The sequence below is a fragment of the Achroia grisella genome, unplaced genomic scaffold, assembly GCF_030625045.1.
Source record: "Achroia grisella isolate CSIRO2021 unplaced genomic scaffold, CSIRO_AGI_Agris_v1 utg2786, whole genome shotgun sequence".
NCBI classification, from domain to species: Eukaryota; Metazoa; Arthropoda; class Insecta; order Lepidoptera; family Pyralidae; genus Achroia; species Achroia grisella.
Genome location: NW_026712766.1, coordinates 1355228 through 1368196, shown reverse-complemented (window position 1 = coordinate 1368196; position 12969 = coordinate 1355228). Strand labels below are relative to the sequence as shown.

At 33.1% G+C, this 12969-nt stretch overlaps 1 protein-coding gene across 1 annotated transcript; it reads right to left on the bottom strand.

Annotated features, from left to right (window-relative positions):
• Window positions 1-886: 886 nt before the first annotated feature.
• On the bottom strand, window positions 887-2914 carry LOC131843128 (uncharacterized). Its single transcript, XM_059191731.1, has 2 exons — window positions 2173-2914; window positions 887-954 (listed from the first exon to the last, which is right to left on the bottom strand). The coding sequence occupies exons 1-2, from the start codon at window positions 2912-2914 to the stop codon at window positions 887-889; spliced, it is 810 nt and encodes a 269-aa protein (XP_059047714.1).
• Window positions 2915-12969: the final 10055 nt, after the last annotated feature.

The following is a 12969-nucleotide window of genomic DNA, read 5'->3' as shown; positions in this document are numbered from 1 at the left end:
GTCTTCAATATGTTTCATATATTTATTATAACATTGTTCTGACTTCATTTTGAATTGTCTCCTGTATATTGAAAAAACATTATGATTAGATTCCGAGTTGAATTTTTTCATGGTTATCCAAGCACGATTTTTTTTTCATATAATCTAATAAGTTCAGATGTAAACCAGACAGGGAATTTAAAGGGTTTAACAGTTTTTGTGGGTACATGTTTCTTAATTATGTCGTAAATTTTTTCGTAAAACATACTGACAGCATCTTCTGTATTTAATTTTGATAAGAGGTTATTCCATTCAATATTTAAGATTTCATTACTTATTGTCACATAATTTGCTCTCTCATAACAATATTTAACATATGACTTTGTTGGGAACAGCTTAAAATTATTAGTAGTTGGAATTCTCACCTGTAATGGAGGGTGATAATCGTCTGGTTGAATCAGAGGTAAGGATATAAGTGATATGTCAATATTTAATTTATTACTAATACATAAGTCAAGAATATTATTAGATTTATTTGTGTATGAATTATGCTGATAACAGTTCAACATTGACAAGAAGTTGGATAAAACTATATGCGATTGATTCATGTCATCAATTATTGGTTGCTGATACGATTCTTTACATTTCCATTGAAGTTTCGGTAAGTTAAAGTCTCCTGTGATAAGAAATTCGGAATCATAATTACATAGTGCATTCTCAAGAAGACTAAAGTACGCTTTGTACGTATCACTACTTTGTCCCGGTGGAATGTAAACAGTACTAATAATATACTTGAAGTTTGCAATGTTTATCTGCACCATTAAATAATCTACAAGCGGGGGAAGGGACGTTAAGTCAGCGGCGGGGGGCAGAAACACATTTGTGCATAAGGAACGCAACACCGCTATCAGTACGCCGCCACCGTCACGCCGGCCGCTAACCTCTCGATTACGGTCACATCTAAAAACCTGATACCTACAATCAATAAATTCATTATCCGATATTCCACTATGTAACCAAGTTTCGGTTAACACTATAACTTCATAATTTTGTGATAGAATGTTCATGTACAATGTATGCAATTTTGTTCTTATCCCTCGGCAGTTCTGATAATAAACCGATAAATTATTAAGGGTTAAGAATTGTATTTAAAAATCTATTATATTTTAAATATTCATTTTTGTGGGAACTTATGAAAACTACCGATAGATATTTAATAAACCTGATATGCCATGATACAGTATTATTTAGAAAATTGGAGATTCTTTCGCAATATTTATTTTTACATACATAATATAACCTAAGTATATAGCTTACATTCACTATATGTTTGTTACTAAATATTACTAGTAAGTAATATATTTTTCTGATACGCTTATGCAGAACAAATACAAAACAATCATAAGTATACACATAAAATAACTTAAATATACAGCCTAAACTCACCATGCATTCTTTACCAAATGTATATAATTTTTTTATTATATACATTCTATAACCATGCAAAACAAGTATGCAATATTTATTTGTACGTACATAAAATATCCCGAGTACATAGCTTACATTCACTACATATTCCTTACTAAATATGAACAATAAGTAATGTATTTTTCTAATATATTTGAGCAGAACAAGTAAAAAGTATTTATCAGCACACACATAAAATACTTTAAGAATGTAGTTTATAATCGCCGTATTTTTTTGACTAAGTATATATAATAACTGATATACATATTTGATACACATACTACATTTATGCAAAACAAGTATACAATTTTTATTTATATATATATGAAATAATCCAAGTATATAGCTTATGTTCAGTATATATTTTTTGCGATAGATACATAATAAGGAATGTATTTTTTTGTAATACACATTACATTTGTGTAAGACAAGATATACGAAGACATATAACTTTTGACAATTGATCAGTATTTCCGCACAATTTTGCAATAATATAAGTATAAGTATATAAATATAAAAACAAAACACATACAGTTCAGGATTTGATCTTGTTAATGTCACTTTCATTACGAATGGCGAAAATAGGCGATGAGTCAGTTTGTCGAGCAAGGATTGTGCCATGTTTGACCCAAATATGTTTAAAACCATGTTTTTTGCCAGCTTCACGACTCGCACGAAATATGTACTTATTTTTTGGAGTTAGATGCTCGTTTATATAAATATTACGAAGAGTCCCTGTTATCGATAATTGGTCCGACTTAATTCCTTTCATGGCACGCGCGGCAATTATTATATTATCACGCAGTATTTTAGATACAAATTTGACAACCAGATTCTTTGGGTGAGCATTTTTTTTATCCATATGAGGCACACGATGGGCTGAAATTACATCCACAGGTTTGATAGGGTGTTTGATGACAGCACCAATCTTATCTAATAGAAATATGATGTTTTCATCTCGACGCTCAGGTAGATTTGCGATTTCAATATTACATTGCCGGGCTTGTTGCTCCAACTGATCTATTTTGTTTTCAAGGGCTGCCATTTGATGTTGCGTGCTATCCTCATGTAATATACATTCCTCTAACGATTTCACACGACTTTCAAGACTGTCATGTCCTTCACTGACATGGTTCAAGGACTTTTCAATGTCACTTAATCTTGAAGATATATTTTGGAGAGATTCAGTTATAGAGGATGTCAATTTAGCCACTTGGGTGTCAATCGTAGTATTTACTGCATTCTTAATTGACTCGGCTATGGATTCATCTAACCGGCTTTTCCAGGCATACAACTCCTCTTTTATTTTATTTTCGACCATGTCCACAACAGATCCAAGAATTTCGGATTCTGGCTGTTTACGTTTTCGTAATTTAATTTGTCGGTCATTGTCTTGAGTAGCTACCGCCGAGATATCGGGATTAGATGAACACTTCATGTTCAGCGTAGTCGGCGGTGTGCGCTGCATAATTAATCTATCTCTTTCTAATAAACGTATTTTAAGTAGCTTCGAAGAGCACAGACTATGCACTCGTAAACCACCGGCTTTTCACACACAAACACTTCACTCAACACCACTTTAGGCTATATTTCTAATGTATTACGGCTCAATATTCCATGCATACATTGATTGAATGATTGCAAAAATTATGTACACGTCTAGTCATAACAGACACCACACGATGAATGCGAAATTAGGACTTAAATTATTTTTCATCCTCTTAATGATAAGGATCATAAGAATGAAAAGAAGGATAATAAGAATAAGAAGAAATAGCAGAAATTGCAACCGCCGCGCCGTATGGACGGAATGAACGAGGCCACAATATCGCAATTTTAATATAATAGATGGACAGTTTTAATTATAGTTTTGTTAATTTCATATAAAATCTGTAAAACGCTGACCATGTTCTTGTGGCAGCTGTGGTTTGTGTTACGAGTTCTGTGGTATATTCATTTAAATATCGATGTCAGATTTTAGTTTTAGTTAATAAGAATGCCTGATCATTTTTTTTCGCTCGTTCAGAGAGCTGTCAGACAGCTTTCCGAATGAGCGGTAGATTAAAAATGTGATGACTATTCAAAAGTGCTTCAATGTAAGTCTATTTGAATAAATGATTTTCTATTCTATTCTTTCCCCCCTAATGGCCCAGATTATAAATATCTTATACACCTTTTTTATCCTCTGGATGAGACTACAATTTTCTTTGATTGACAAACATACAAATATCATTACATTTACATAATTATAATATTAATAGGTTAGGTAGAGTTGTTTGTTAGCAGCAAGCAGCGCTAGTAATTATCAAGTGTACTCAGTTGGAAAGTTTGCGATACTTCCACCGAGCGAACATTTCTCAGTATAATGTACATAACATAAAACATACAGACACGACTGTTATCCTGGATGGAGTAGTCAGAGACAATGACAAGTTGACAACACAATGGCAAATTGACAAGACAATAATTGTAGACCTTATGATATAAGACCTTACTGTACGAGTCAAAAAAACTCTTTTGTATTTTTTTTAAACTAGCCATTCCCGCGACTTCGTCCGCGTGGAAGTTTAACTTTATTTTTCTAAAATAAAAGTGGAGTAAGTTACTTCCTATCACATCAGCTACCTGCCAAAAAAAGTAACGTCAAAATCGGTCCAGCCACTACAGAGATTGGCCGGAACAAACAGACAGATAGACAAAAATTGTAACAAAAAATATTTTGGTGTAGGTATGTACCATATTTATATTCATGTGCATGTAGTAAAATCTGTAATTTCAATATTACAAACAGACACTCCAATTTTATTTATATGTATAGATTTGGAATGCGCTTCTCATTCATTTGTTTTATGAATAAAAATGTTAGAGAGATGTGAAAAAACCATCATGGCGTTTCATTTATCTCCACAGATTCAAATATGATTTATACACTTATTTCATAGGAATGATATAATGAAGTTAGATCTTATATTATACTAGCTGTATCAGCGATTTCGGCCGCGGAAAATAGTGATCTTGACTAAAAATATATTTTATAATCTAACCCAATAAAAGTCAAATAAAAAAGTTTCGTTGTTCTAGCTTCAAAAATAACAAATTTCCATAAAAACTTTCATCCCCTATTTTATTTTACCCCTTAAGGGTAATCAACATTACATATTATAAAACAAAGTCGCTGTCGTTGTCTGTCCGTCCCCATGTATAACTTAAATCTTTAAAACTATGCAACAGATTTTGAAGCTTTTTTTTAACAGATACATGTACACCCGGGCGAAGCCGGGACGGGATTTATTTATATTTAATCAACAGCCTAAAAAATAAGTTTCAACCTTCGAGCTTTAAAAATGACGATACTTCCATACAATCTTGCATCTTCCCTTACAACCCCTTACAACCCTTTTGAGCATTAAAAAATAGTCTATATCCTTTCTCGGGGTCTAGACTATCTGTATACCTTTCATTTAAATCGGTTCAGTAGTTTTGTCTTGAAAGCGAGACAGACAAACTTACTCGCATTTGTAATATTAGTAAGGTTCATAACGTCGTAAATGAAGTAAGGTCAAACAGATCTCTTATGGTAAACACTACTGTTGATATACACACATATCCCTACATTTTAATCAAAAGTGGCAGAGGCTGCACCTAATGCCATTTCTCGATTAATAATTTTATGTTTCTGTTATTGGTAATTTAATTCAAAATGAACATTAATATAACAATATCTTAGGAGAATTCATACGGAGACACATAGTTGCAAGCAAGCAAGAGCTTGTGATACTAGACAACTGATGTATATACTTAGATGCATTGTCTTTTGTAAATACAGACATTATATACACAGAATACACAGAGGTACAAACAATTATTCTCATGATAATTTAATACAAATGTTTGTACCGCATCACTTCTCTATTACTATAAAAAAATACTATATTATTATCATATTGCTTTAAAAAAATTAAATGATCTCATTAAGATGGGTGCAAGATACCGCGTATAGAGAAAAATATATAACAATAACAATTTAAGAAAGAATAATAAATGGTGAAAAATAATAATTAAGGAAAATTATACGGAATATTTATGAAAAATAAATCGTGTAATAAAAAAAAAATGAATTAAACCATATTTAGCTTGATTTCTTCCCAATGAACGTAGAGTATCTAAATATTTATTTTCATAAATATTTTATTTTCCTTATATGCCTTATTGTTACTAAGAAATGGAGTAATCAGAAGAATTCTATTCTATTCTATTATTCGGTTTTTATTTTGTTCTATACTGTAACACGCGTGTATTATACATATAAATCTTCGTTTTGAATCACTCTATTTTTTCAAACTGCAATAAAATCAATTGCGTAATTTAAAAGTTATATGCCAACAGACAGAGTGTTTTTGTTTTATACTATGTAAAGATATACATATATATCTTACTAATATGATAAACGCGAAATTTTGTAAGTATGGATAGATGTTTGATACTCTTTCACGCAAAAACTACTGAACGGATTTTGATGAAACTTTATAGTAATATAGCTTTTATATTAGAATAACATATAGACTATAAATTTGTACTACTATAGTAGAGAGTACTAGTAGAGTAGTATTTTCTTCTACTATATAGTAAAATATATTATCTTAAGATTAAATGAAAAGACAAATAAGTGAACAGAGAGAAAGGAACTTAAAGATTTTTATTTGTCGGAACATTTATAATTTATATTCAGTGTGGCTAAACAAGTCTATTATTAGGTTACTGGACGGGAAGTCGGCTAACGAAGCCGCCCCGACTTCGTACAGAATTGGATGTGCAAACTGGAAAAAGTTGTGTCCAAAACAAGGCTCGTGTCGTAAATTCCTCTTCTCTAAATCTCCTCTAATCGTAATGCCACTTCTATAGTAGTTTAGTTGGATAGGGTAAGCCGAAAATCAGGTATAACACCAACTCGTGAATCTGAACTACTTTCAATACCTCCCTCCGATCGATCCCCGTCCAATTCAAATTACGACGGCCTGAGCCGTGGTTCGAACCCCTAGTGGTGCTCTCAGACTAAAGTCGTATCCGTCAGGCAGGAGTTGGTCTTCAGCCGCTCCATAAGTCCTTCCGCGGGTTTGGAGTGCCATCTGCACTCGCCCCCTAACGTCCGGTGAAGCTGTAAAGGCCAGCTGCGGCCAATAGCATTAGAGTAGTCCGAAAAAAAAAATAAGGAAGTGCATTAAATGACTGTGGTAAACATAACGTAATAATGGAATAACTCGTGCAATTATTTATTTAAAAACAAACTATAATAAACATGAAGTGCTTAAATCGTCTTACCACACATATATATTTATATATATGATAATGGAATGGTGCACCCACCTGAGTTAACGGTTTACGCTTTCGGGGCACCAGTGGAGGATGATAAAATGAGCACGAGGTCAGGTCAGACAATCGTGTCAAATTCACCAGGAATTTGTCACGATGGTTTCCAGGAGGAACCGCGTGGAGATCATCCTGACTTGGTACTAGCAATGGCGCAATTATTTCACATGTCTAACAATCCTCTTGTCTCTTGTTCTTCCATATTTCTTAATAGATGATAATGGAATAATGCGCCCGTAAATTGACTAACTGTTTACGTTAATATGGTTTAGTTCCGAAAATTGAACTAGATGTCGCTGTGTCATTTATGTTTAATTTCTACATCGCGGTGTCAAGATATTTTTGCATCACGTCTTAAGACATAGAATTTTTCGTCCTGAGACCTCTTAAATCGATTCCCCGTTTATTTCAAACGGGGATCGAAATTGCGATGGTCTGAACCGAGGTTCGAACCCCCAGCAAGTGCCTTCAGATTAAAGTCGTATCCGTCAGGCGGGAGTTTGCCTTCAGCCGCTCCATAATTCCTTCCGCGGGTTTGAAGTGCCATCTGCACTCGGCCTCTATCGTCCGGTGAAGCTGTAAAGGCCAACAGCATTAAAGCAGTCAAAAAAATAAAAAAAAATAATGTCCTGGGACATCTTCGATTGATTCCCCATCTAATTGAAACGTGCTTCGAAATTACGACAGCCTGAGCCGAGGTTCGAACCCTTAACGGTGCTCTCAGACTTAAATCGTGTCCATCAGGCGGGTCAATCAAAATCATGAAACATGAACAAATGTTCGTGCCGTGCGAGGATCGGACGTAAAGCGGTGTTCTAGACCGCTAGACCACCGAGGTCGTCTATAAAATGGAATAAAGAATGTATATCTGTGACATATTCGATATTACGTATTCTAACCATAACATCAGAAATAGCTTAACTTGTTAATGCTATTACATTCGTCGCCGATCTGACGGTTTCAATGTCTGTAATTTATAACTCTCAAATATGTACATCCATCTTAAAAGTTTTGGGAGAAATGATTGTATCTCTAATATGCTAATTTGTACAGACAGATGAATACGAAAATGGCGCGAGCCTTTATTCAGCATATTGTTATTATTATTATATCCTTTATTCAGGCCAACTTACATATTATTTTAAAAATAAAAAATAATTATGCCTGAAAAATTTTAGTATTTGGATGTTTTTTAACTTCCGCAGATCCGTTTCCCAATCGGGCAAAGGCCTCTTCCAATAGATCACAACCCTCTAGCTTGTGTTATGGGTACCAAACAACTGATATATGTAAATACATACATAACATATAGAATACAAAAATCATACACATGTATACAAATGTTTGTATGGTGATTTGAATCGAACCCGCGATCATTAGAAGAAAAGCGGTGTGCAAAACTGCTAGAGTACCAAATCCGTCAATCATCTTTCAATTTAATCAGATCAATTCTTCTTAGCTCGAAAAAAATATTTATGTATTTGTATTAGATATCTAGTAACCATAATACAAGCTTTAGCTGGCTTAACTTGGGTCTAGATGGCGCTGTTATAGAATTCAAAATTCAATAATCATTTATTCATGTAGGACATTTTAGCCGCTTATGAACGTCAAGTTTTTCATTATAATTTTTTTCCCTACCGTCCAGTGCGGTATATAGATCCAATTGAGAAGTGGCAAGAAACTCAATTGAATTGATATAATCGATCGAATAGAAATAATCTCAATACAAGCACTTTTGAATAGTCTGCTACTTATTCCTTTTGCAATAGCATATGCTGGTGGTCACTTTATTCTCCCAAACTTGAATTTAAATGAATCTGTATTATTGTAATATATGTATAACATTTATTTGAAAAGAATAAGAGCCGAGTTTTTCTTTTGTTCTTTTCATCTCGAAATCATTCCTAACTGACGGTAAATTTGACATATCATAAGAGTCTGTAATAGACCTACATGAATAAAGATATATTAAATTTGAATTTGAATCAAATTTCTGATTCTACCACTCACTCGGAACGCAGATTCATCACAAGAAGAATGAGAAAGAAACTTATGTTGCTCTTTTGAATAGATGTTTTTTTTGTTGTGTGAATTATCCTGATATTATTATTATTATATTTTACTAGCTGTACCGGCAAACGTTGTTTTGTCATATAAATTAATAACGCTATAAAACCATAGGGGATGGTATTAGTAGGACGAAAATTTAGGGTTGTATGTATATATTTAATGACACATAATAAAAAATATACATAAAAAAATTTGGCCAAAAAAAAATGTAAGGGGTGGACTACCCTTATTACTTACGGGTATAAAAAATAGATAGTATCCGATTCTCAGACCTACTGAATATGCATATAAAATTTCATAAAAATCGGTCAAGCCGTTTCAGAGGAGTATGGTAACTAACATTGTGACACGAGAATTTTATATATATAGATACTAGCTGACCCGGCAAACGTTGTTCTGCCATATAAATTAATTAACGCTATAAAAAATAGGGGTTGATGATAGAAGGGTGAAAATTTAGGATTGTATGTATTTTTGTATGTTGTATCATAAAAAATATAAACTAAAAATTTTGTCAAATCATAAAAAAAAAAAATTTAGGGGTGGACTACCCCTAACATTTAGGGGGATGAAAAATAGATGTTGGCCGATTCTCAGACCTACTCAATACGCTCACAAAATTTCATGAGAATCGGTCAAGCCGTTTCGGAGGAGTATGGGAACGAAAACTGTGACACGAAAATTTTATATATAAGATATTGCAGCTCATGGTTGTGTACGCCCATAGTCATATATATCATCGTTATGTTTATTCGTTGTGAATAGGCCTCAAAGTACACTTTGAGCACAGAGCACGTACAGATGGCGTGATAGCGAGTCGCGGCCACAGATGAATGAGTATAAATATCTGTCAGCAGCGCCACGTAATGTGATAATGTGATAAACATAGCGTTAAAATACCAGCTTGTTAACGTCGATAAGCCACAACGCACCGTCGCGCGTAGTACTGTTTGCACACGTTACCACAGTATAAACATAAGCGGTAGTACAATTCTGTAATATAACTTATTAGTTATATTAACTGTACTATAAACTGTACTGTAAACTGTAATATAACTTATTATAGTACTTGTGCACGACGCACCTTTTTAGACTTTTATTATATTTTTTTATATATACATTTTAAATATTTTATGTTTTGTTCCATTTTTATTGTCAATTTAAAATATATGTCTTTTACTAACAGCGACCGTAGTTTCTCTTAAAACTAAAATTATAATATAAAAAATATATACAGTCCTTAAGAAACTATTAATAATTAAAAGTACTAGCTGTGCTCACGATTTCATCCGCATAAAATTTATAGTTGACTAGCTACTTGCCCCGGCTTCGCATGTGTGTACATGTATTATATATATAAACCTTTCTCTCGAATCACTCTATCAATTAAAAACCCGCTTCAAAATCCGTTGCGTAGTTTTAAAGATTTAAGCATACATAGGTACGGACAGACAGCGACAGCGACTTTGTTTAATACTATGCAATGATTTATTCTGATTCTGCTATATTACTGAAAGGCCTTTTTCAAGTATTCAGGAGTATGATGGTGGAAAATCATTACCAATATTTTAAATGTGAAAGTAGCGATGTTTGTTACGCTTTCACGAAAAAATCATCATTAGATTCTGTACACATGTTCTTGGAGGTATTAGAGTGAACATAGAATACTTTTTATTTAAAAAAAACCAAATATTTTTATGGAAATCAAAAAAATAAAATATCAACATTTTGCTACTTCAGCGTCATCTAGCAGCCAGTAACGAAGTTATGCGAGCGAAGCCGCGGGTAAAAGATAGTATAAAGGAGGTATAGTAGTTCCTGCGAAGATGAATAAGAAGCCACTTGAGTTGTTTGCGAAATAAAAAAAAACTAAATAGGGCCCAAAAATTCAAGTATTACATAAGCAGATTTATTACAATTATTCAACCCCCCCACCCCCCTTGTAAGCAAAAGTAAGCAAAGCTCTTACCCCCTCTGCCCATGCTTACGTAAACATTTTTTAAAAAATGTATTGTTTTTTTTAGCAAAGACAATCTGGGTTGCCACTCGTGTAAAAAAGTAATATAACTACCGATGACGTAATCATCATCTAGACTCCCCTACCTCTTATGTCATCCAAAATAAGCAAATGAAGGCAATTATTAGAAAAAATATAATATAAGAAAATATTACTGAAGACAATGGCTGTATGGGCTGAGTCCTTTTGCCTTTCCCTAAAAAGGGAAAAACCGAACCAAAAAAAAAAGACCTCCCGCTCCCCATAGTACGTTATACTTGATACAGGTTAATTTAAGTTGTTATAAAGTTGAACTACTGCTAATTGTATTGGCTATTGACAAACATACTAACAACGCGCCAATAAATGCGTTGACATAATCAAGTAGGCTCGTACGCGACTCGATTAGTCTTAACGAAGCTACTGGCGCAGCGACTGGACCCACTTACTGTATTGCCAATTATTGGATTCAAAATGCTGTCATTCTGTGCAGCGGCTGTTTTCGTTATACGATATGAACAGGTCTGCTTTGATAATTATAACTGTGTAGCTCTCATCTATAATAAAAAAATTATAGCCTATATATTTTATATTCTAAGGTGACTAACTATAATAATAATAATAATGCGCACACACACACACACACACACACACACACACACACACACACACACTGCACCAGCAAAAGCTGAAAAAAAAAATATCTTAGGACAATTCACACAGCGCAATCTAGTCCCAAGCTAAGAGCTTGTGTTATAGGTACTAGAAAACTGATATAAATATATAGATACATTTTTTTTTTGTAAATAAATACATATTATACATAGAAAACACCCAGACCGATAGAAACAATCATACTCATGAATACAAATGTTTGTACCGTGCGAGGAAATGAACCTGAGCTGAGTTTCTTGTCAGTTCTTCTCATTTCGAAATCATTCCGAACTGACGGTAGATTTGACGTATCATAAGAGTCTGTAATAGACCTACATGAATAAAGATATTTTGAACCCACAACCAATGTTATAAATAATAAAACTAAACATAAAAAAAATATCCGAAATACAAATACCAATAGAATATAAATAAAGATACAATATATTAATATATACCTATGTATATGTATATATATATATACCTACTATATACTTGGCCCAACGAGGTAACGAAACCGCGACCATCAGAAGTAAAGCGGCGTGCTAAACCGCTAGACCACCGAGGGAAAATAGTATATTGAATTTTGTAATATATTAAAAAGTAACAAAAGGGAATTAGAGATAATTACAATTTAATGGATTTTAAATATAGTATATAATTACACTATCGAATGCATGATTAATAATTCTCTTAGCTCTATAAGATTATCGTGAATAACTACCTGTAAGTAAGAGTTTTATACGTCTTTTATATATCACATTACCATGGTAAAAGACGTGAAAACGACAAAGCACGGACCCATGGAATAATCCCGGATTCCGGGGTCCCCCGGGATGTAATTATCGGCCTCTGCCACTTCTTTTTGAAGGTACTTTCACGTAGAAATCTTATTGGCCGAGATAAGGCTTGGAGCGTGTCCATTGTTTTCTGTAATGAATCAAAAAAGTGACTTTTAGTACTTTTTAGGCTACAATTAATTCCCGCCTTATTTTTATTTCATTATAATTTGTTTGAAAGTCGAGACATTGAGATTCAGTGTTGCCACTTTCTAAACCGATTAACTACCAACTTATTTAATCTACATTAATGAAGCTACTAAAACAACTAAAGCATAATTTTGCTTAAATCCATTGTTAATAATAATTAAACGTTTTAGCATATTGAACAAAAAATAATTTTGTATTTATTTAGTTTTATTACTATTCTAAAATATTATTTTAATCGGGTAAAGTAATTTTTAAATTTCTTGTAGTTATATTCATATGTTTATATATATTATTTTAGATAAGGCTCGGAGCGTGTCCATTGTTTTCTGTAATGAATATAAAAAGAGACTTAGTACTTTTTAGATTACAATTAATTCCTGCCTTATTTTTATTTCATTATAATTTGTTTGAAAGTCGAGACAGTGAGAGTCAGTCTTGCCACTC